The sequence below is a fragment of the Oreochromis niloticus genome, linkage group LG7 (genome assembly GCF_001858045.2).
Source record: "Oreochromis niloticus isolate F11D_XX linkage group LG7, O_niloticus_UMD_NMBU, whole genome shotgun sequence".
Classification (NCBI taxonomy): domain Eukaryota; kingdom Metazoa; phylum Chordata; class Actinopteri; order Cichliformes; family Cichlidae; genus Oreochromis; species Oreochromis niloticus.
Genome location: NC_031972.2, coordinates 63,918,222 through 63,941,775, shown reverse-complemented (window position 1 = coordinate 63,941,775; position 23,554 = coordinate 63,918,222). Strand labels below are relative to the sequence as shown.

The 23,554-nt window shown below is 45.6% G+C and overlaps 1 protein-coding gene across 6 annotated transcripts in view; it reads left to right on the top strand.

Annotated features, from left to right (window-relative positions):
- znf423 (zinc finger protein 423) overlaps positions 1-22,802 on the top strand; it is a 131,345-nt gene extending 108,543 nt beyond the window's left edge. For 5 of the 6 annotated variants that reach the window (XM_005463055.4, XM_005463054.4, XM_005463053.4 and 2 more), the window contains 3 exons: positions 7,995-8,126; positions 10,386-10,501; positions 21,848-21,968. In XM_005463055.4, coding sequence (XP_005463112.1) covers positions 7,995-8,126; positions 10,386-10,501; positions 21,848-21,877 — 278 coding nt within the window. In that variant the 3' untranslated portion in view covers positions 21,878-21,968. Of the gene's footprint in view, positions 1-7,994; positions 8,127-10,385; positions 10,502-21,847 lie in introns of all 6 variants that reach the window. The other variant, XM_019361973.2, reaches the window with a different exon arrangement.
- The last annotated feature ends 752 nt before the right edge of the window (positions 22,803-23,554 follow it).

The window sequence follows — 23,554 nt, the reverse complement described above, 5'->3', positions numbered from 1 at the left end:
TACTCCTTTCTCTGTCTTTTTTTTTTTTTACAGTAAAAATCACATGTGGACGATCCACAGCAGTCATGGAAGCTGATGTTCTGTTTGAAAGTTTGACTTGTTTTGTTGAAAAGCTCTCAGGTTTGATTCCTGTAATAACTGCTTTATTAAACATCACATTCAGCATGTGTGCAGAGGAGGTGCATGTAGGGTGGAGTCTTGGTTAAAGGAATACTGAGTATGTCTCTCAGGCTTTCTTCTGCCGTTTTGTGTGAGTGTGTGTATTTGTGTGTATGTGAGTGTGTGTTAATTTAGTTGTCGTGGAATGGCGTTGAGCTTTTTAGTGGTATTTGGATGCAGAGATGCAGTGAGGATAAGCCTACTAGCTCCCCCTGACTTCCCCTGGGAGCACAGATTAAAGAAACACACACATGCACGCGCGCACACGCACACACACACACACACACACACACACACACACACACACACACACACACACACACACCACTAAACAGCAGGATAGGATTAGATGTGGGGAGGTAAACACAGTCACATGTACACACATTTCTTTTAGATTTCCCCCTAAAAATGAGCGATTCTTGAATTTGTAACCATCGCACTTCCCATCATTTTGCGTCGTTGTGGCGTTGTCATCTCTCTCTGCGTAACATACGCACAGCCGTGGATTTTAAACTCTAATATTCATGTCTATGTAAATCAATAGCAGTTTGAAAAACAGAGTCATTCAGAGAAAAGCAAAGACGGTCAGGGGTGACCCTCTCTCCATCACCTTGACAACTAGATCAGAGCCTTGATTACAGTTGCCTTGGTGATTAGTCTTGGATACAGACATGCTTTTTAACCTGTGAAGACTGATGATTGTGTGTGTGTGTGTGTGTGTGTTCTAATCTAAATGTGCCTTTCAGATATTTATCTGAGACCTGCGTTGTGTGGTCCGAGCCATCAGTCGGCCTTTCTCGCAGGTCATTCAGCAGACTTTACCTGTAAATGGATTCTTTTCTATGAGTTGTGGATCACACACTCACAATATTCCCAGCAAAGGCTGTGACTGAATAAAAAACACCTGTAGTAAAAATAAAAATACCAGTAATTAATTAAGGACATGCCCTAACCCACCATAAACTCCTTTATAAGTCCTTGTGGATGTCTGCTATAGCTTTAACTAGCAGAGAAACACAAACAGATTAACACACACACACACACACACACACACTGATGATATGCATCCAGGGGGCTGTAGTTGGGTTTTACATATGTAAACAGATGGGAGAACGGAGTGAGCGTGGAAAAAGCAGGAGGAGTGAGGATAGAATGGACGACTAGAGAATGACAGGTACTTCAGTTTTAAATGTTGTCCAAGGGAGTGGCAGGCGTGTGTGTGTATGTGTGTGTGTGTGTGTGTGTGTGTGTGTTGATGGTTTATTCACACACAGTGATTAGGCTTATTCCCTCTTGGCCACTTTCAAGCTTTCAATTAAGATTCTAAACACAAATATACTCTGCATTCATTACTCTCATCCCTGCTAACGAGCTAAAAAGAGGTGTGTGCGCGCATGTGTGTGTGCGCGCGTGTGTGTGTGTTACTAGCTTTCTGTGTGCTTATTGGAGAAAGCGGTAATTCCCTGTTTTCCTGTGAAAGTCCTGAGCAATGATTCCAAGGCCGGAGCAATGATGTGTGCACCTTTCCTGAATATTAATTAAAGTCTAATTACATATGCTAATACAAAGACTTACATGTCAGCTGCTTGTTGTTACAGTCAAGTGCTCTCCAGATGACACTGAGCGTCGTCTGTTGGTGTGTCTGTCTGTAACTGTGCAGGGTTTCAGTATCAAAGCGCTGCTTTAACATCTCCTCTCATGAGCAACAAAGAAACTGCTGCTTGAGTGCAACGTGCATCTTGTAGTGCAGCTGGTGTCACTGACTTCTTTGCATTCCTTTACTTTTATTTTAAGCATTAAGATTCAAATATTTGAGACCTTTTATGACGTGAATCGGACAATCTTTAAAAATTCATTCAGTAAAAAAAATCCCATTTTTCACGAGTACAAAACCTTTTTATTTTCTTATTGCTACAAAAACATATGAGTGCAGCTTAGCAGACGCTAATAAAGTCATGCGTTCATAATGTAACTGTATCCCTTAATAACCCACAACCAGTGAGACGGCGGCGACGTACGATCTGTGTGCGTGTCCGTGTAAATCTACGCACATGCGAGTGTGTGTTAGCGAGAAGGCTCTTGGCTTCGGCAGGACCGAGCGCTCCAGCTTCCTACTGTTATGTAATCTGATAGGGAAAATCCAAGCTGCTATACACAAACACACACACGCACATTATGCACACAGTCTCCTTCCAAGACACACATGCACTTTTGCACTACACAAATATGCTCAATTTGTGCACAAACTGGTCATCACCATATGCTGCTCTTGTCTGCCAATAATATGTCTGTCTGCTTGTGTTTGTGTATTAATGTGTGAGAACGAGTGTTTTCGCTGAAAATAGTGATTGCGGGATCTGACCGTGTCCAGAGCGAAGGAGCAGGAGGGACGAGGATACTCAGTCATTCATTCATCTTTGTCTCATGTGAAGCGTTGAGTTGTTACCGGTTTCTGCTGATAGTGAGAGCTTGTTTCTCCCTTTAGACATTAGCTCTCTTGTAAAAAGACGAGTAGTTCATAAATTCCAGTGGACCCTTACTTCCAAAAAAGCCCAAAGTTGGACCCATATTGCACTTAAAGAGCATCACTCCTTTCTTTTGTTTCCTCTTTATGTGCCTGTCAAAAAGGTGAGAGTTGAGTGTTTCTGCCCACAGCCCACTGTTACCATTAACCATTCAGTACACATACAGACACCATGAATGAGTCCATAGAACTGACACCAAATCATGATGTATCTGCATTAGGATAACACACTCATTACTGTGTGTGAGGACAACTGTGATTTGTTGCTCACCTGCTGGTATAGCACTCTGTGTGTGTGTGTGTGTGTGTGTGTCTGCGTGTGCGTGTGTGTCTACACCGGTTTCCCTATGTTGGTGGGGACCAACATTCAGGTCCCCATGGGGTTGAAGACATTATTCACACTCAAAATGTGGTTTTAGTGTCAGGATTACAGTTGGGTGAGGGTTAGGCATTCATTTTTGATGGTTAGGGTAAGGAGCTAGGGAAAGCATTATGTCAATGGGAGGACCCCACGAGGATAGCAAACCAGACATGTGTGTGTGTGCATTATGGCGGGTGGTTTGTGCTACTCGTTGTCTGAACTTTAACCTTTCAGGAGCAGCTTGGCTTTGATGAACAGGGACTAGGAAGCCCAATAAACCAAAGCCGAGCAGACACCGCACCGGACACTTTTACAGTCTCCATCACGCGTTTGTGAGAGATTGTGCGTTTAAACATTTGAAAGCAGACTGGATGTGTTTAAATGAACAGATCAGGCGTCGTAGCTCAGCCTCCCATCTTCATTCAGCAGTATGTAAAAAATCCACAGAGTCACATGAGGAGTAAACAAATGATGAAAATATTAACAGTTACCTCACAGAGAGAGTGATGGAAACAGAGAGGGAAAATGGAAGATGAGAGGAGGGAGGGAGGGAGAATGTGTGTGGGTGTTGTGTACTCGCGGGACCTCAGCACTGCAGCATTCTTCCTCTGTGTGTGTGTTTGTGTGTATGAGAGAGAGGGAGAGGGTGAGTAAAGGTGGGGGCACTCTTGGGACCCCTCCAGCACTGCAGCAGGTTGTGTGTTTCTACGAGTGTGTGTGCATGTGTGTATTCTCCAGCCCCCACACTACCAATGGGTCAAGCTCACACCCCGCGCATCGCCCCCCCTGCCCCTGGTTGCCATGGAAACACACCTTGAGCGAGCCCCCCAGAGAGGTGCATACTCCTCCTCCTCCTCCTTCCGTCCACTGCTCTCTTCTTTGCTGCGCTCGTTCTTTCTCCCGACGCCTGTGTTGCTCACTCCCCGTCCGTCCCGTCATCTCTCCTTTCCTCTCCACACAGCCTTCCTTCGCTTTCCTCCTTCTTCCCTTTATCTTGCTGCCTCTCCCTTGCCGTCCTCCCCATCAGTCACCTGGCTTGGTTTACGGCCTTTACACCACCAGGGACCAAACACACACACATTTTACTGCTCTCACACACACACACACACACCCACATTCATATAGTTTGGGGTTGGGGATGGGGATGGGGGGGGTGCAGGAACAGGAACGGGGAAGGCCAGTAATGGAGGGTAGATACCCCAGAGACCCCCAGCAGCCATTCACAGAGAGAGGGAGGGGGAACGTGCGAGCTTAGGACATGTGGGGGCCGGGCACCCAAAGGAGTCCCCAGCCGAGACTAAGAAAGGGTTCAGATATTTGTGTATGCATGTAGATGTGTGCAGTATGTAAGAGGAGAGGCAGCGCCTTAGGGAGTCACCCCCAACACAAACCAAGGAGCTCATTTATGTTCTGCTGCATGCTGCAGGGGTCTGTGTGTGTGTGTGTGTGTGTGTGTGTGTGTGTGTGTGTGTGTGTGTGCGCGTGTGTGTGCGTGTGTGTGTGAGACGGGTATGATGCCACCTGGTCCTTCTCCTCTCGTCAATTAGCAGAGAGCGAGAGAGAGAGAGAGAGGTGGGTAACAAGACAATGAGACTGAGGGAGAGCATGAGCAATGGGGATGTGGTGGTGGAGGAATTGTAATGATGAGTGTGGCTGCAGTGTGGACTTGTGTCCCTCCTTGTTGCTGCCTTCTGGCCATCCACACATACTGCACTCAGTTCTGTCCTCACAATGTTTCCTCGCTTGCTAACATTTCCTCTTTGAGGCGAAACTTTACCAGTTGTTGTGTGTGTGGTTCCAGCGTTGTCTCGTTTACGATCACACTGTAGTTGGTGCTGTCTTTCCTTGCTGTCCTTCTGTCTGTCTGATATGCTAATCGAATGCTGTTAGATAAATGTACGATTACAGACAGGAGACAGAGTTCCTGACACATGGCAGAATAAATGTTAGACAATGCACATTTAAAAATGAGAGTATAGCAGCATGATATTTATTTAAAGACTACGATTAAAAAGAGCACGATTTACTGATTCCATGTTCCACCAATAACTGTGGTTTACATTTGAAAGCATAGATTTGCTTTGATGTGCATTTAAAAAGCAGAAAAAAGTTAATTTTGTGTTGGGTGGTAACAAACTCAGAGGCCTAACCTTCACCCTGCCTCTCTCCCTCTCATCCCTCTCTCCCCTGTGTTCTCTGTCCCAGCACAGGCCTCCCAGGGTTGTGTGTCTGTGTGTGTGTGTGCGCTGGTGGATCAAATGCACTCTGTGAGACAAAGCGTAGCGGCAGGATGCTCTATGACTCTGTCATCTCACTATGGGTCACATACACACACACATGCTCACACACGGACTGTGTCTCAGAGGGGGACAGCACACAGAGACAGTGGTCCCCACACACACACTGATCAAAACAATGTATTTGTCAGAAAAGAGAACTCTTTCATGGGACACACACACACGGGCGATGGAGGCCTCTCTCCATGCCCTTGTGCCGGACAGCCCAATTATCTCTCTGCACCTCACTGTTTCCCCTCAGTTCTCTCTCTCTTTGTGCGTTTTGCCGCCCTCTCTTTCTCTAGTTTCGTATTTTTGGGCCACTTTTTTTACTCTCCCTACATTTGATTGACCAATAATTAGCTTCAAAGGTTTCTTTTGTAATTCTGTTTTTGTTGATGTCATCTGTGCACAAAAGTCCTTTTTACTCTTAGATCTCCCTGCTGGAACGTTATTGGCTAAAAACAGAAAAGAAGATTATCACATCGTGAAGGAATAATGCGTTTTACAACCCTCGTTGATGACTTAGATTAAAAAGGAATTCCCCACCTAACTGTCAACTTCACAGAAACATAACGACTTTGCTTGATTAGTGCAATGATGTGTGTTTGTGTAACTGCAACAACTGTGTCCCGTACACAATAACCTGGACCAGCGCTGATGTTGTGTACATGTGAGGGTGACTGATGTTTGACCGCTCCTCTGATCCTGGCAGCGTGGGAGAGTGTGATGCAACTTCTGAAGAGAGCTTTGCCCCCACTGAGGACACGAGCTTTAAGGTGGCTTCGACAGAGCCCCCCAATACACATGCACACAAGCGTGCACATGCTGAGATCACTGACGCGTAGGCATTACTTACAGTGTTGGCCCTTTGCCTCCGTATCACCTTCTGTACAGCTGAAATGATGCATTGTTAAATAAAGGCGTACTTTTAAGGAAATACTGAAAATGTGAAACGTGACGATTGATTCAGCTGGTAGAGCCGCACACGCCTCTTTCTCTCTACCTTTTTCTCTCTGTGCACCTCACTCCATGTGACTCTCTCCTGCTGGTTCAATCTCCTAGTAAATGATAATGAACCTCTATCTGTCTCAGTGTGTCTCGGACACTCTGGCGCCCCACACAACCCAGCAGCCTTTGAGGTTTGTGTGTGTGCGGGGGAACGGGGATGTTTGGGGTCCAGGACCACGGCGCATACCATCTCATTCACATAAGCCCATGTGGCACGCACACACACACACACACACACACACTCTCCCCCGTGGCTATTGAGACGGGATTAGGGCACCCTTGTGTCGGCCTTTGAGGCACAGAGAGATAGGAATCTGTGTGTGCATGCTTGTGTGTATTAGTCAGTATGGGTGTCATGGATGTGTGATTGAAGACGTTATTAACCTTGCGATCCCCTGCAGCTCTGACGTTGAACTTCCACAGACTCTTTTGCCGTGTTGGTGTGTGTGTGTGGACGTTTGCACTTACAGGACACAAGAAATGTGACAAAAAAGGGAAAAGACACAGATCGCGCTCTCTGTGCGTTTGCATGTTTGTGTGTATGTGCGTGCAGCTCCTCAGGAGGTCACAGATTGGCCCACAGAAGACGCCATCTGATGTCTCCGGGCAGTACGGGCCTCTGGTGCGCTTGTGTGTGTGGGCGAGTGGGGCGTCTGTCCTGTGTGGTACAATGGTGATAAGGACAACGGGCGGGAGACCTGATCGTCAAGGGGCGCACGTGTGTGCATGTGTGTGTTTGTGTGTGTTTGACGCCCACCTTTCACCGTGGGTGTTGTGATGTCACTCACGCAGTCTTCAAATAGACAGTAACACTGCTATAATCCCTTAGAGAGGACGAAGGCTGATGACGCAGCTCGTGTGATAAAGATACGCTCGATGATATTTACATTTAATCTCTGTTCAGAACTCTTTATGTTTACGCAGCGAGCTCATTATCTCTCATCTACATCACAGTGCTGCTGTTTCAGGCCCACGGCCTGTGACGAGCTATGAAAAACAGTTAGCGGCTGTCACAAACTGATCAATCTTAATTTGAATTTGATACATTGATAGTGAACAAAATGTAATGCGTGACCGAGTCTTACAAAGGAAATCCGAATACTGTCGCATGAAGCGAGAAGTGCAAATTGGAAGCCGCACCAATTAATCAGAGAGTGATGGACCAAGAGAGACGAAGGGGGACACAGGAAGGAATGGGTGAAGTGAGGGATGGCTGAGTGACTGCAGTGGGGAAGGACAGATAATGAGGACAGAGGGAGGGAAGGGATAGCTGTAGGAGGGGTAGATCATCCCCAAACCCGATGGGGAAGACAGGCAATTACCAGCTGGGAAAGATTTTGGTTCTTCTCGGTGCGTGAGTAGGATAATGTCTCTCAGTTCAGTTTTCCGTACGTTGTCCTTTCAATTCTGCTCAAACTACAGCCTCACATCATTTCACAGATATTACTTAAGAAATGTAAACAAATTGTGTTCCTTTCAAACTTCCTTGTTATGAATACTGGAATGGTAAACAGTTTAAACCTTGTGTCCACACAGAGTGTGACAGAGGACACAGAAAACATCCACCATGCATGTTGTATTAATATTCTGATATCATGTCATATGTTCCCGTGTTATGTTGCCTAATCCGGCCTCCACACGCGTGTCTGTCTCCTATTTGCAGAGGAAGGCATCAATCATGAGTGCAAGCTGTGTAACCAGATGTTTGATTCACCTGCCAAGCTGCTTTGCCACCTGATAGAGCACAGCTTCGAAGGCATGGGAGGTACCTTCAAGTGTCCCGTCTGCTTCACAGGTGAGAGGCAAACTGACACATTTACCTTCAAGGACAAGAGCACAGACGAGTCCTTTTCTCTGTGTCCAAAGTTTGCTTTGATTTTAAACCTCATCAGTTTTTCATCAATTTGATGACGTACACGACAGGTGACTGTTGTTCTTCGTGTTGGTGCTGTGCTTGTACAGATGCTTCGCTGGTGGAAAATCTGCGGCGTCATCAGTGATGGCGGAAAGAAAAATGTCGTAGCTGTTTTGTGTTTTACTGTGTGCTAAATAAAACGGTCTCAAAGCCAAAGTGGTGTGCTCAGCCTGGTAAAGTTAATATCTGCACTTTAATCATCCTTACCAGCTCCAGTACCTGCTGCGGCTCAGAGCCGTCTCTCTCTGCGTCGCTTACGCCGTTCAGTAAATGTGCTGGAACGGCTTTGGCATTTCAGATTTTGCAATATTCATTGTTTTAACATTTCAAACTGTGGGAGCGATCCCGCAGCAGGGCGCCACAGCTAAAGAAGCCCCTACCAGAAGTGTGTGTGTGCAGATGTGAACACAGTAATGTCTCCAAACCGGTCGAATATGGAGTACTTTCAACGTTTGCAATACACTGGAGGGCAGAAACAAAATGCTGGATGACCACATTAGGCCTGCGGTGTTCACACTTTCATTCAGCACCTATTTTAGGAGAAACTAAGTCAGCACCTTTGCTTTCTCTTCTTCTCGTTCCATCTCCCTCTCTGTGCCTGGCTCTGCGTTGCTCTCTTTCCCTCTCTCGGTTGTTGAGTTTGTCTTGTGTTGTGTGCCTACCCCCCAGGTACACACAAACGCTTTAAACTTTAACTCTATTCCTTGGTGGCTTATGAATTAGTAAGATGGGCACCACTCCTGTGGGGAGGCTTAATAATTCAACACATACACACTCACAGCGAAAACCAAAAGTTTACTGAAACAAAGGGAAGAGAAAGAAGGAAAAAAGTGTATGAGACGGAGCGGAAGTTAAAAAAAGGAGAGATAATTTATTGATAAATAGCACACGGTCTCTGAGGATAGCTCTTCCTGTTTTCTCTCTTTCCTTCTCTCGCTGTACTCTGTCCCATATGTTCCCTCCTTTCCAGTCAACCTTCATTTGCTTTGGCTGTATCTAACTGTGGTGGGGTTGGGGGGGTATTTATAGTGTATACTAAGTGTCAGTTTTGATTCTTACTCTCCCAAAACAACATGTAGGAGAACTTTGAGTGCCCTGAGTCACGACTAGGCCGACATGTCTTTCAGTAAAGTTCAGTAATACAACTTGAATTTGACACCCTTGGCCACACGTAGCTGGACTTCCCCTTCAGGTGGTGAAATATCTTTGAGTCCCAGTAATCACTGGATAATCCTAACCAGTGATTACTGGTTAATCCTAACCAGTTAATTAGAAGGCAGCTGGACTTCTGTTTGGTTGCATACGTTAACTGGCTGATGGGAATTGTAATAGGATGATCCTGTTCATCCGGACGTTTCAAGTGGGAGAAACGTTTCATCATCATCCAGGTGACCAACGTTTCCTAATAAACAGCACATCTGAACAATGACTGGAACTGGAATCATTGTGCAGATGTGCTGTTTATAAGGAAACGTTGGTCACCTGTCGAGTGACACTGAAACGTCCAGATGAATACGATCAACCTTTTGGGATTTACTGACCTGGATGATTGAAATGCATCATGACTGGTGGGAAGCCTTTGTCACCTGTGGGTCCTTTCTCATCTAAAACTCTCATCAGTCAAGCAACATGAAATTCAACATAAACCCAGATGTGAACATCATGAAAAACACGAGGTTTACTGTCGTGCAGAAATAACTGCCTCAGGTGATGGGCAGTATATACATTTATTATGTAATAACCTGAAGAGAGACGTATTACAACAGCTTTGAAGTTTATCCTTCCACTGAGTCTTTTTCATACCGTCTGCAAACTCAGCGAGTGTCTTCAGTATCAGCGAGAGGCTGGGCTGTCCTTGACGTCCTTAATAGAAGCAGATGGAGCCAAATACATGACAGTCAGGTCAGCATTACACAAAAAGGCTCGGCTCCACAACGTCTTTCACTCTAGTCTGTCGTCTCTGTCCAGGATGTGTACACTGGCGTCCTCAGAGGACTGCTCTCTATCCTTCAGGTGCAGGCCGACTGCCCCCCCACCCCCAGTCAGACAGGACCGAGGAAGCCTGTAGAATCGATTCAGACACAAAGACCTCATCTAATAAACGCTGCGTAACCTGTTCTGTGTTTCTTCTTCTCTTAGTGTTTGTGCAGGCCAATAAGCTCCAGCAACACATTTTTGCCGTCCACGGTCAGGAAGACAAGATCTACGACTGTTCCCAGTGTCCACAGAAGTTCTTTTTCCAGACAGAACTACAGGTAGGACACCCTCATTCTATCTCTGTGTTGACATTGACCTAATTTTCCCATCTGTGTACTGTTCCAGGTAAATTATTAAAATAGTGCAGACGTTGCTGCAGCACACTGTAGTGAATGAACTTTGGGCCCAGGAACAGTGACTGTACAAGGAGGTGCTAATATCCTAAACGAGGCAAACGCTCCCACCTTCTCTCTTTCACTGTTCCTCAACATTCACTGACGTCAGTATCTCCTCGCATCTCCTCTTTCACATCGTTCCTGTTTATCTCTGCATTCTTTTGTCCCTCTTTTTCCATCTTTCCTCATGAGGTCTGGCAGGGTTCTGGCATGCTTCGTGTTATTAGGGTCGAGACACACTGAGTGTGTGTGTGTGTGTGAAAGAGATGAGTGGATATAAGTCACCCCAGAGTGGGTCCTGGACCAGCTGTGGCCAGGTCTGTGATGATGTAAACCTTCCTGTCATCGTCCTTCTCTTGACGCCTTTGGCAGCTGAGAAGTCAAACATGGTTACTGTTAGCGGTGAAACATCGTGACATCGTGTATCGACGTATCTGTATGTGAGACGTACACAGGATTTAATCCCACATAAAATACTAAATATTTACACTTTGGAGTTTTAATTAGCTTTTATTTGTGGGTCAGTGTGTCTCCATAAAATGGGATGAGTGAAAACGTACAAACTTCTCATTCTGTGTTTAAACCTGCAGAAGCACCATCATCACGTGTCACACGTCTGCTTGGTGCGCTGCTTTTTCCTGTTTCTCTGTTTCATATATTACATCTTTATTGGCCTCAGAATGACACAGCTGACGTTTAATCAGTCAAAGAAGCAGTATTATATGTATTATGTTAACTCCATAATGAACAATGTACTGGCTTCATCGATAACTGAGAGAGTCGGCGAGAGAAGAAAGTCCGAAAAACAGCGAAATACACTCAAAAAAACAAAAAAGAAAACATTTTGTAATCATGATTATATGAGTTTTGGCAAGGCCCAGCTACTCTGCACACACACACACACACACACACACACACACAGACAGACACACACACCCACACACAAAGTGGCAATGATATAAGGCCAGTGGTGGTGGGCATATGGCTGGCCAGTCCATTTAACAGCAGGGTGACTGCTGGACCCTGTCGGTTAATGTCCACACACAGGCACCGCTCACACCTCCCTCGTTCTCTGCACGTACACACACACACACACACACACACACAGACACGCACACACACACAGACGCACATAGACACGCACACACACACACACACATGCACACAGACACGCACACACACACAGACGCACGTACACACACGCACACACACACACATGCACACAGACACGCACACACACACACACACACAGATGCACGCGCGCACACACACACACACGCACACAGGCACACACACACACACACACACACACATGCACACAGACACACACACACGCACACACGCACACAGACACGGACACACCCACACACATGCACACAGACACACACACACGCACACAGACACACACACACACACACACACACGCACACAGACACACACACACACACGCACACACACATGCACACAGACACGCACACACACACGCACACAGACACACACACACACACGCACACAGACACGCACACAGACACACACGCACACACATGCACACAGACACGCACACACACACGCACACAGACACGCACACACACACGCACACAGACACACACACACACACGCACACAGACACGCACACGCACACACACACACACATGCACACAGACACGCACACACTCTTATACCAGATGATTTCTCTCCTGCCGTCTGGCCAGGTCACAGGATCTTCACAGAGTGATGAATTGAAACGATTGTTGTTCGGTTGTGTGGAGACGCCGTGGGCAGACGCTTCCTCGTTAAACACGTGAACGTTTGTGTTTGGTCTGCTTTAACATTTCCTGTTCATAATTTAATGATGTTAAGAGAAGAAGAACAAGGTGTTGCAATGCTCGTTTTTAAAATGATTATTTTAGCCCAGTTAAACATTTGCCTGTTTTTAGTTCAGATCAGACTAGCTTGCTTTTTAATTTCACACCATTATTTTGCCTCGTATCGAGTTCCGACATGGATTATAGAAAACGTCTGGTTCATCACCTTAGCTGAGATGTTTCTTTCTTTCATTCCAGCTCAGTTCAGCTTTTTCCCGCTCCTTCTCCTTCCTCCTCTTTGGCTGTTGCACTGGTGCTATATCCATCTTGTTACTCTTTGGTCCTGACCCAAGTGTGTGTGAGTATGTGTGTGTGAAAACTTGCAGCCCGAGCCTGACCTGCCACAGCTCCACTGCCCCATGGGAGGTCTCTCTAAGTGGGCTAGACAGAAAGGCTGACTGGGGGAGATGGAGAGCTACAACCATGGAGGTTAATGCCACTGCTAGCTGTTTCCGTGCGTGTGCGTGGAACTGAGAGAGTAAGTGGAATAGATGTAATTTGTGTGTATGCGTGCGTGTTTTAATGAGGTACGGATGGATGAAGAAGGCTGGTTGGCCGGCTAGAAAAGGCTTTGGCCTCTTTCAGCCCCTCCGAGGGGCCATATGATGTCCAGCTCACTCTCTGTTTGCGCACACGTGCACACACGCACACGCGCACACACAATTGCACCCCAAGGGTAATTGCAGCACAGACACGCCGCTGCATCATCCTCTCTCCCTTCTGACTGCACTCCTTCAGCCTCTCTCTCCGTCTCTGTCTCTCTCTTTGCATACAAAGTTCTGGCTTCCTTCATCGCTCACATCCTTCTGTCTGTCTCTGACACACACATACCCAAATTTTTTCATTCTCCCTTCCCGTCTTCCTCCCTCGCTCTGACTCCCCGCCGCCGTCCCAGAAGAACCAGCCCCTATGCATATTTTAGCCCCTCTCCTCTCTTCCTCTCTTCTGTGCCTCTCCCCAGCGCCCCATAAATAGTGCAGACGTAAGCTGGTAAATAAGAGATGTTTTGGTGTGTGTCTGTGGGTGTGTAAATAAAAAATGCTGTGGCCCTGATCAGTGAGGTCCTTCTGGATCTCTCTCTGCCTTTACTCCCAGACTTCACAGACGACTTACTCATTCTCTCAGTTTTCTTTCTTTCTTTTCCTGCTTTGCTCCTTTTTTTCTCACTAATTAGCATCACTGTATCTGTGTTAAAAGGCTGACTTACATTCGCTCCTCTAATAGATATACATTCTTAAAAACTACCAAATGTAGCTTATACTGTGTTTTAGACTGCGTTATGTACATGCAAATATGTACATTATGAACGGTAGTCGCATGAATCCTGAAGGCTGTATTTCCCTCTTGTGGATGTTTCTAAACAGTCGTTCAGCTCTGTGTCAGCTCTGACTCCCTCCCTCGTTCCCCGATAGCCATCTTGATCGTCACATTCGTCTTCAGCCTCCAGGGGGTGCTAGACTGCAGCGTCTGCCCTCCATGCTTCCTTCTGTGCCTCGCTTTGTTTAAATCACCCACTTTTTTCCCCTCATCTGTTTTGCAACATCATTTCCTTTAGCTCTAGTAAATATTTAAACACTGCTGGATGGGTGAATCGCTGGTCAGATGAATAAAAAGATGGATGGGGGGTCCTTTTGTTTGTGTGTTGGTTTCTATACACATATATACACATAGAGTAATGACTGCGTGACAGTAAGCAGGCAGACAAATGACCGAAATACAGAAGCAGAAGTGTAAAAACAAAGAACTCTACAGATTTTAGGTTTGCTGCTTCCAAACGTCACAGACGATGCAATGATATTACTGAGTACAGCAGCATGAAGACATTGGTGCAGCTCTTCATCAGGTGCTGCATGTTGGATCTACCTAGAAAGTAGAAAATATGTAAATCTGTGCCCTCATAGCAAAACTAATGAAAAAAGCTCTGCTCCTGGTAGTTAATACAAAGCAAGGAATATCTTGGGAGACGTGTTCACTGCCTGCTGCTGGTATTAGAGCACAATGTGGAATGAGCTGTGTTTAGTAGTCTGTCTGTGAATAATGTTGTCTTTGTCTTTGTGTGAATCCGAGAGCCTCACTGCCTCGCTCTGACTGAATTATGGAAAGGTGTGGATGTGGCTGAACTGGCAATAGTGTGTGTGTGTGTGTCTGTATCTGGGTGTTGCATTTGGTTCAGAGTGTCATATCAAGTCATTGTGTATACTCTCTGATCCGTGTATTCCTTGATGCTGTGTGTGTGTGTGTGTGAATTTGATCCGTAGATCCCCGTGGCGTTCCAGGGGAGCGTACTCAGCTGCCCCACTGCTCACTGGGAGACTCTGTGTTATTAGAATGGGGACCTGGGACACAGACACAGTCACAGTCACACACACACACACACACACACACACACACACACACAGTGATGTCCCTGAATCCCCAGACTTGTTGTTGTTCAGCAGGGAGAAGACACAGAAGGAAAAAGTGATTCAAAACCAAAGAGAGAGGTGGAGATGCGGACACACAGAGGCAGCTGATTACAGTAACACGTCTGCTGATACGACCTCAGCTACTACTGATGCTAGAGCACTACAATTATTCTGAATAAAAGGCATTTTTATTATATTAGTTTAAAGGTTGAAGCAGAAGCAGCTTAAATATATCAACAGAAATATGTTAAAAGGAAAGTCGGAAAAATGTTCCGGTCGCCGCCCCCCAGGAAAAATTGAATCCAAATTGTGTCTGTGGCTGTTAACACTGTAGGAACTTAGTGCAGTCTTCATCGTTACACGCTGTGAATGCAAAGCACATTATGTTCATGTTGCATTTACATAATAGAAAGATGTCAATGAAGGGGTGAGAGTACACCTGTATGTGTGCATGCGTTCCCATTTATGCTTTCAGGGATGTAAAATCGTAAAACAGTCAAAGGCATCGGCAGCAGCAATCACAGAGGCTGTAGTTACCACGAAGTCACTTTGATGTGGTGCGATAAACAAATGGATGCACATGAAGCGGAGGGACAAATACAACGGAATGACACTATGTGAGCCAACGCCTGGAGGGGTCCTAACAGCTTGGACCGGGTTCCTGTCATTTGGGGTGTGTGTGTGTGTGAGACAGGTAAACAGCAGCAATGTGTCAAAGAACAGAAGAGGCACTGTAGTATTGTGCTGTAGCAGCTCTGCCAAAACACACTGTGGCAGATATAGGCAGTCGCAAACACACTGCACCTCCGTCCATCCATCCATCCGTCCATCCGTTGGTCTCTGTAAGTCTGATTACCTGGGACATTATTGTGTCAACAGTCAGTGGGACCTTGACTAGAGCCTTTTCCTCTCGTTCACTCTTCACTGCTTTTACATGTAAATGGCTTAGAAACACTGTAAATACGTTTTGAATGCATCACCTAACTGTAGCAGTTTGGAGTTGTTACAGAGTATCCTGGTTTTTTCACTATGACTTATTTTATTCACAGACGTTTCTTCAGCAGGCAGCAGTTGATGAGTCACACATGTTCAGTTTACTGTCACACACCAGCAAATATTGACAACATTTCCATGTGTCGGCTTTACAGATGTGATTCATTTTTAGACTAAAAGCCACTGCTGGAGTAACTTTAAATACAGTGTACAAAAAGAAAGCCCATAGTAAATATGAAGCTCGTGGTATGGAGCATATTTTATTGGTTAAATTGGGAGATTCAGCCTGTTAGATGTTCATTACTTAAGTCGTTAAAATGAAGGATAAAAACTATTGTTTGGTTGGTTTGTTCTCCAGGCACATTTTCTCTCTCTCTGCTCCTCAACACTGAAATACATGTGACTTTCTTGATTATCTGATATTTATTATAAAACAGCTTCTGTTTAATCATCTTCATCTGCAGCTTTGCGTTCACGTATATCCCCATTTCTTCATGTATGGCTTCAACCCCTCACCTTTCATCCATTATTTTACGTTGATCTTTGGTCATTTGGTCATATCCACTAAAAATGAAAGGGAAAAAAAAGCTGGCCCCTCAGGGATTCATGGGGTTTGGGTAATACGACCAGCACGCTCTGCTGAATTGCGAGCGCATGTATCGGATGAATCGTGTCTGTGCATTTATTTAACCTCTCCCTTTCCATTTATTTGCTTGTCTGTTGACATTTTGTGTGCATGTGTGTTAGTGAGGATGTTTCTGTGTGTTTTGTTAACCAGTGGTCATCTGGCACTAAACTTTACTGTGTGTGAGCGCCGCATTCCTCAGCACTGAGAGCGCGCTGTGTGCGTGAGGATGAGAGCGATGGTTCACTTGAAGCAGCGCACGTTTTTCTCCGTAATGATGTGACTCAGATGTGTCGTGCGGTGCTCGGGAATGATCGGTTATTTCTGCTGGAGGTGAGGTCACTTCCTATTTTGTGTAACAGCTTCCAGCAGGGAGGCGCCGCCTTTGCTGCGAATCTGGTGGAGAGTCAATCGTGTTTGTCTTTGACGTTGTGTTTGTGCGTGCCCTTCATGCTGTGAGTGTATTTTGGGTTTTGCGTACCGGTCCAAACCTGGCTGCACGGGCCAGGAGCAACAGGAGAGGGGAAGTCCCCGTGGGAGAAAGAAAGGGAGGGAGCCCTCCAAACAGGACACGGTCAGAGGAGTCACCCTGGGTGTGGTGACAGTGTAGTGGGGGAGTCGGTGATCATCGTGACTTGGAAAGAGACGGGAGTGAAGGAGGTCTTTCTGATCATTTGACAATCGTGTGTTCTTTACAATAAGAGGAAGAGCTATAGAGAGATAAGACTGAGGCATGGAAAAGCAGAAGGAGAGCAGGGAATACGTGTCGGCGGGACGTTAAGGGCAGGGGGTGCGTTTATTTTTGAACTGCTCCCGAGGCAGCATCCTGTCCTGGACAGGTGGGGCTAAAGACGAGCCAGGGAGCAGAGGAAGAGGACTAAGACGGCCCATCTGCTCGTCGCAGACACACAGACATGGATGTGCTCATGCTGTTGGAAGAGTGTCAGCTCGGAGCTATAAATACACTGAACCCAAAGAAGAGCACAAGACGACTGAGGTGATTTTTCATTTGGTGTTAAAAACAGCAACAGAGATGGGGCGCGCACACACACACACACGCACACACACACACACACACGCGCTCATATGTGGAGGCAGCACACACGGCATTGTTCCAGCAGCAGTGCTTCCTCTTCCTGTGACTATTACACACTTGGCACCTGCTTTTCAAAGTGCACTTGTTACATCATTACAGAACAGTAAAGTTTGTACCTCTGACTTAGCCAAAGAAACGGTACAGCTGCACAGACTTCTCGACTGTTTTCTCTGTATGAAGCTGACCGGGCTTAACAACCATCATGCGCCTGTGCATGCACGTACATATTAGAGGCGGCGGTGGCGCTCCTCCCCCCTCTATAACCCAACACAAAGGCACCCCCATTTTTGTGTGTGTGTAATGGTGTAGACAGCAGATAGGATTAGATTTTCCCTTATCTCTATCTGTTCCCCATGAGGCTGTGTGTTCTTGTGTGTGTTCTAGTTTTCTGTTCTGCTTGTTTTTGGTTTTCCTTCGAGTGTGTGTGAGTGTGTGTGAGTGTGTGTGAGTGTGTGTGTGTGTGTGTGTGTACATGCATGTGGCCTTAGCCGTGAGTGCAAGTTTATGAATCTGTTCCTGTTTGTGTGTGTCAGCGTGGGTAATACGACAGGGCCATATTTCCCCCGGGCCCGTGGCTCTGCAGGCTTTAGCCTTGCTCTCTCTAAGCAGTTTGACAGTCCTGTGTATCGACTGGGCCAGTCTGGATTCTTTCTTTTTTTTTTTGCCTGTCCCGTTTGGATCTTTAGCCATCAGAATTGTTGTCTGAAGGCCCAGAAAGATGCCAAGCGGATTTACTTTACCAAGTGGATCATCATGGCCTTGCCATATTGGTCCATTTGATTGACCTTTATTATAATTATATATTTATTTGATTTGATTTTTCGGTTGTTACAGATGGGACAGACATGACTGGGGGATAGGACAGGGAAAAAGAATGAAAGAAAAAGAGGGAGAGAAAGAAAAATAGAGGGGAGAAGAGATATGAGAAAGGGGGAAGAGAGAAAAAAAGAAAAAAAAGAAAGAAAAACAAACAAAACACCTGGATCACCTGTATGGGGATAAGAAAAAACAGATGAGAAAACAAACAAAAAAGAGCAACATAATAAATACAACACTATCACAATAAACTAGCTAACAGTAGATACTAAATATTACATGTTATTGTGCAGTAAGCAAGATCGACAGCGCACAATGTGCTTTGAGGTAGCAGCCAAGAAAGGTGTAGCTTGTGTCTGTGTCTGGATTCCTGCTACGTCTCCAATGTCCTCGGTTAAAAGATCAAATAAAATTCAGAATTCACTTGCATTTTAAATCAAACCTTTCAGGAAATTTGCAGTAAAATACACCAAAATGTAAAAAACCAGCTCAAACATAACGACAGACGTTTGCTTTTATTTATGCCGTCTTTGTTGTTTCCTCAGTTTAAAACAATTTTTTTATCATAATTAATTAAAATATTATAAATTACTGTGACTACAAATGTCGGTTCAGCTGTTTCACTTTAAAACGTTCCCAAAATTTAGGGGACAAACGCTTTTCACTTTGCTGAAAAGCTTTTATTCTGAAAATAACACAAGTGGAGTTTCTTTGAAGTTTATTTAAAAATTTACAAACATCCTTATTCTCTCCACTCGTACCTACTTCTGTCACCCTTTTTCTGTGGAATATATCAATTACTCTGCTGTAGAGCAGATGTCACACTGTGACACACACACACACACACACACACACACACTGATCGATTACAGGGCTGCATAATCGATAGCAAGCCCCCGACTACTGCGTAAATGAAGAGGAGTTGTCGGGGAGTGTGTTGTACGAAGCGTGTCAGACTGTCATCCGTCCCTTCGTTACCTTCCTCCCTGATGCCTCCCTCTCTTTTCTTTCCTCCTTTCCTTGCTCCTCTCCTTTGGGCTATTTCCAGCAGTCCTTTGCAGCGCCGTGAGGCCCTCTGGGGAGCGACCGCAGCCTCCCTCCCTCTGTTCCTCCCTCCTTGTCCTCTGTCCTTCCTTTTCATCTGTTTCTTCATCTACAAATCAATACAGCAGCAGTTGGACCCAAAGAACCTGAGGGAAAACAGACACTCTCTCTTTTCCTCTTTAGTTCCATTCTGCTTTCCTTTTCCTAGTTTTGATCCTCATCATATTTACTTTTCTTCCTCGTCTCCATTCCCCTTTTTAATGTCTCATATACGGCCTCATATATGAGACAAAAACCAGATATGCATGGTGCTCCTTTAGGAAATGAACAAGTGAACACTGGACACATGAGCAGTGGACAAATTCTCCTCTCTGTCACATAAAGAGGAGTGAGCCTGACCTCTTCTGGTGGGAAGAGGAAATGCAGCCAGTTTGGCAGAGAGGCAGAGGACAAGCGAGGCCGACAGAGTGAGCCGCAGTAGTTGGGCAGGGAGAGAGAGAGAGAGAGAGGGTTTCTCTATCATAATGGGGTCAGTGGTTCCCAGTGAGCTCTCCCTCCTCACTAGAGAGTCCTTCACACACACACACACACACACACACACACTTGTTTTTCACTGTCCCGTTCGTTATATTCCTCATTTGCTCATCCATTTCTGTGAGACCCTGCATGTGGTACTGTGTGTGTGTGTGTGTGTGTGTGTGTGTGTGTGTAGAAGGCTCTCCAGTGTAGGGCATTAATATCCTTTGCTTTGCTCTGGACAGGGTAGCTTGGCCTCTAAAGCCGAGTGACAGAGACTCTTAAACACACATACACAGTCGTACAGCACACACATAGCCTCTGTCTCCCTTTCTCTCTCTCTTTCTCTCCCTCACTCTCTCTCTCTCTCACACAGACACAGACACACACACACACACAGCAAAGGGCTCAACAAAACATGCACAGCAAGATAAGGGCCATAGAATGACAAATAAGTATTTATCAACCCCAAAGCACGTATAATCCTTCACATTTCTGTCCCCATCCACATCCTCGCTGTTCCGTTCACCCCCCCCCCCCCCCCATCCCCTCCTCGCCTCGCTGTTCCGTTCACCCCCCATCCCCTCCTCTTTTTTGTCCTTTTTTTCTATCCATAGTGGGGCCTATCTGTGAGACACAACGATTAATCTGAGAAAGCTGCTTTTAGTGGTGGCGAAGGGTGGGGGTGGGGGCGTTGATTGGGAAGATCTCACTGGGAAATGTGTGTGTGTGTGTGTGTGTGTGAGTGAGTGTGAGTGTGAGAGAGAAAATTTCACAGGGAGAAAGCAGTAACATCCAGGGAAAATGAGGAGGAGGAAAAAATCCTAGTGGAATCTGATGCACACACTCATTTCCAAAAAAATCTTTCCAGCCATCTCCCTACATGCACGCACACACACACACACACACACACACACAGTAACTCCCCAGCTCGAGATGTTATGCTAGCTAAGTTCCAAAACTGGCAAATCCAGATTATCAGGAGTTCAGATGCTGTTTGTATCTGATATGGAACAGAGGACTGACTCTGTGTGTGTGTGTGTGTGTGTGTGAGATGATGAGAACATGAAGCATGTTTCTGTGTGTGTTTAACACCCCCAGTGAGAGTTGTGCACGCTCCAGCTTACCTTCACGTGTGCATCTAGCTTTGCATTCACTGTGCTGTACATCCACCTTCATTCTGCTCGGCCTCAGTCCATCATCTCCATCGTCTCAGTTTTTACCTCGAGGTCACATCTTCAGTCTCTCTTTGAGCTGGTGTGAATTTTCATTTTGAAAAAAGGTGGATTTTTCTTTTTGCATTTGTGATGATGTATTGATGTGTAGTGCGTTGATGTGTTTGGAGGGATGTGAATGTTTCTCCGAGTCATGGCGACACTTTCTGTAAAATTTAAATCACAATATGAAAAGCCACGAGGGTTTCAAGGCCCTGATGAGCAAACCGAGGTGCTCCAAATACTACACGGCCTTGAGTTGGTCCTATGGACTTTCTATTCCGTCTGCAAAAATGTCGGATCTGTTGTTGATCTATTGTTGGCAGAGCCGCGTGTTAAGCTTGGTGTTTAAATTGCTTTCAAACTGCCATTTTTCTTTTCCCTCGGTTGTTTTCCCGTTAGCACATGTGAGGCTCTGCGCTGCACCGACCGGTACGTCGCAGAGTCGTTTCCCTCCCGTTCCCTTCTTTCGTCAACCTACGTATGGAGGAGCGAGGAGGCCTCGCTGTCTGTGCTGTGGGAGGCGGTTGTGTTTCTGCTCTATTATTGGGTGGGGGGGCAAGTGGAAAGCACTCCGCTCATGTAGCCCATTATTTCTCTCATCATGTGTTCTCACTTTTTCTCCCTATCTCTCCCTCTCGCCCTCTCCCTGCAGAACCACACACTGAGTCAGCACGCGCAGTGAGACCGAGGCTCGGCAGGATCTCGCAGCTCAGCCGGGGCCCCCGACCCAGAGCCGGCGGGGGACCCCCATCTCCACATCACAGCCAATCAAAGTGTCATTTGCTACTCACATGTAAAACTCTAACGATCGCGCCACTGGGCGCGGCTATTAGGAGCAGCGGGGGAAAGGAATATTAATGGGATATGCTATTAAATAAAGAAAGGAAAAAGTGGGTGAGGAAAGCGGCGAGTGCTAGCTGAAGGAAAGAGAACCAAGGTATTGTACGTGCAGTATTTTTTATTGTCCCTGCCAAAACCCCCACCAGCTTCTTCGTCCTCCCCGTCTCCCCCCTTCCACCAATCACTCCCCAGGTCATGCAATTTATTTTATTTTTTAATGAATAGAAAAGAAAAAAAAGCAAGAAAACAGCCTTTGTTTTGGGATTTTTTTGTTTTTCATAGACTGTAGACTTTCTCGTCCCCTCGGTCGCTTATTGTATTCGACTTCATAGGTGCCGTTTTCTTTGATTTTTCCTTTTCCATATGCGCCTCTTTGCTTTTGTTTTCATTTTTGTACCTTTCATTTCTTGCAGTAAGTAGGTACTTGTGCTGTGTTGTGATTGTTTGCCAGTCGTAATATTCCTAAACCCCTACCTAAAATGATCCTTTTTATGATTATTGTTATATATATTTTTCCTTTTTGTAATTACTATGAAAACAAAAAGACATGAAAACAAAAATAAAGTGCAGAAAACCATACAGATGTTTCTTTTTTTGGATTGGGTTTTCCAGTCTCTATGGGGCCTATAATGGTTATTGTAAAAAAATAAATATCATCGATTTCAGTGCGTCTGGTCAACGACTGCTTTTTGAATGTGAATTAACCAGATTGCAATAATCTAGTACAGAAAAAAGATGAAAGGAATAAATAAATGACAAATAAAGAATTGCTGTGTGATGTGATTTATGAGCTTGCTTGGGTGCCGTATTTGCTGATATTGCGACACTGAGAGTGACCAAGAACTGCGCTGGAAACGACGCAGCCATTCGGCTCAGCGCACAAAGACAAACGACTACGGCATAATCTGAATCTGAACCAAAAGAATATGACGGCCTTTATCATTATGCCCAGGCACAAGGTGATAGCTGGACTGATCACACCTGGCAACAATCCTCTGTGAATAGATGTGTTTGAAAAAAAGCACAGTGGACCATCTGTATCTGTCGAGTTTCATCTAAGGTCACGCACACAAGAACAAGGTTTATGATAACCACACTTATCAACAGCAGCAGTGCGCATTTTAAGATAATTAGCCTGATATGGTTGAGAATCATACACGTGTCACTCGTGATGAACAGGTGCAGATATTGTGGTTTGGTATGCATGACTCGAGCATGCAGTCTGGCTGCAGGCTCAGCTCGTTTACTCTCGTACCGGCTTCAGTGACAGTTTAACACATCTGCTTCCATCAAGCTTTTTCTCTGCTTTTTAAAATGGAATTGATGTGTGCTGAAATCATGTAGCACTGTGCAAAAGTCTTGAGTTGCCCCTCATTTCTTTATATTTGTACTGAAACATGGACAAGCACACATGTAAATATACTCTATGTTTGGGATCATTGTTGTGCTAAAATATTGAAGCCATCGACAGATTCTTTCCACATGGTGTTGCATGATGGATCAAAATCTGGCTGCACTT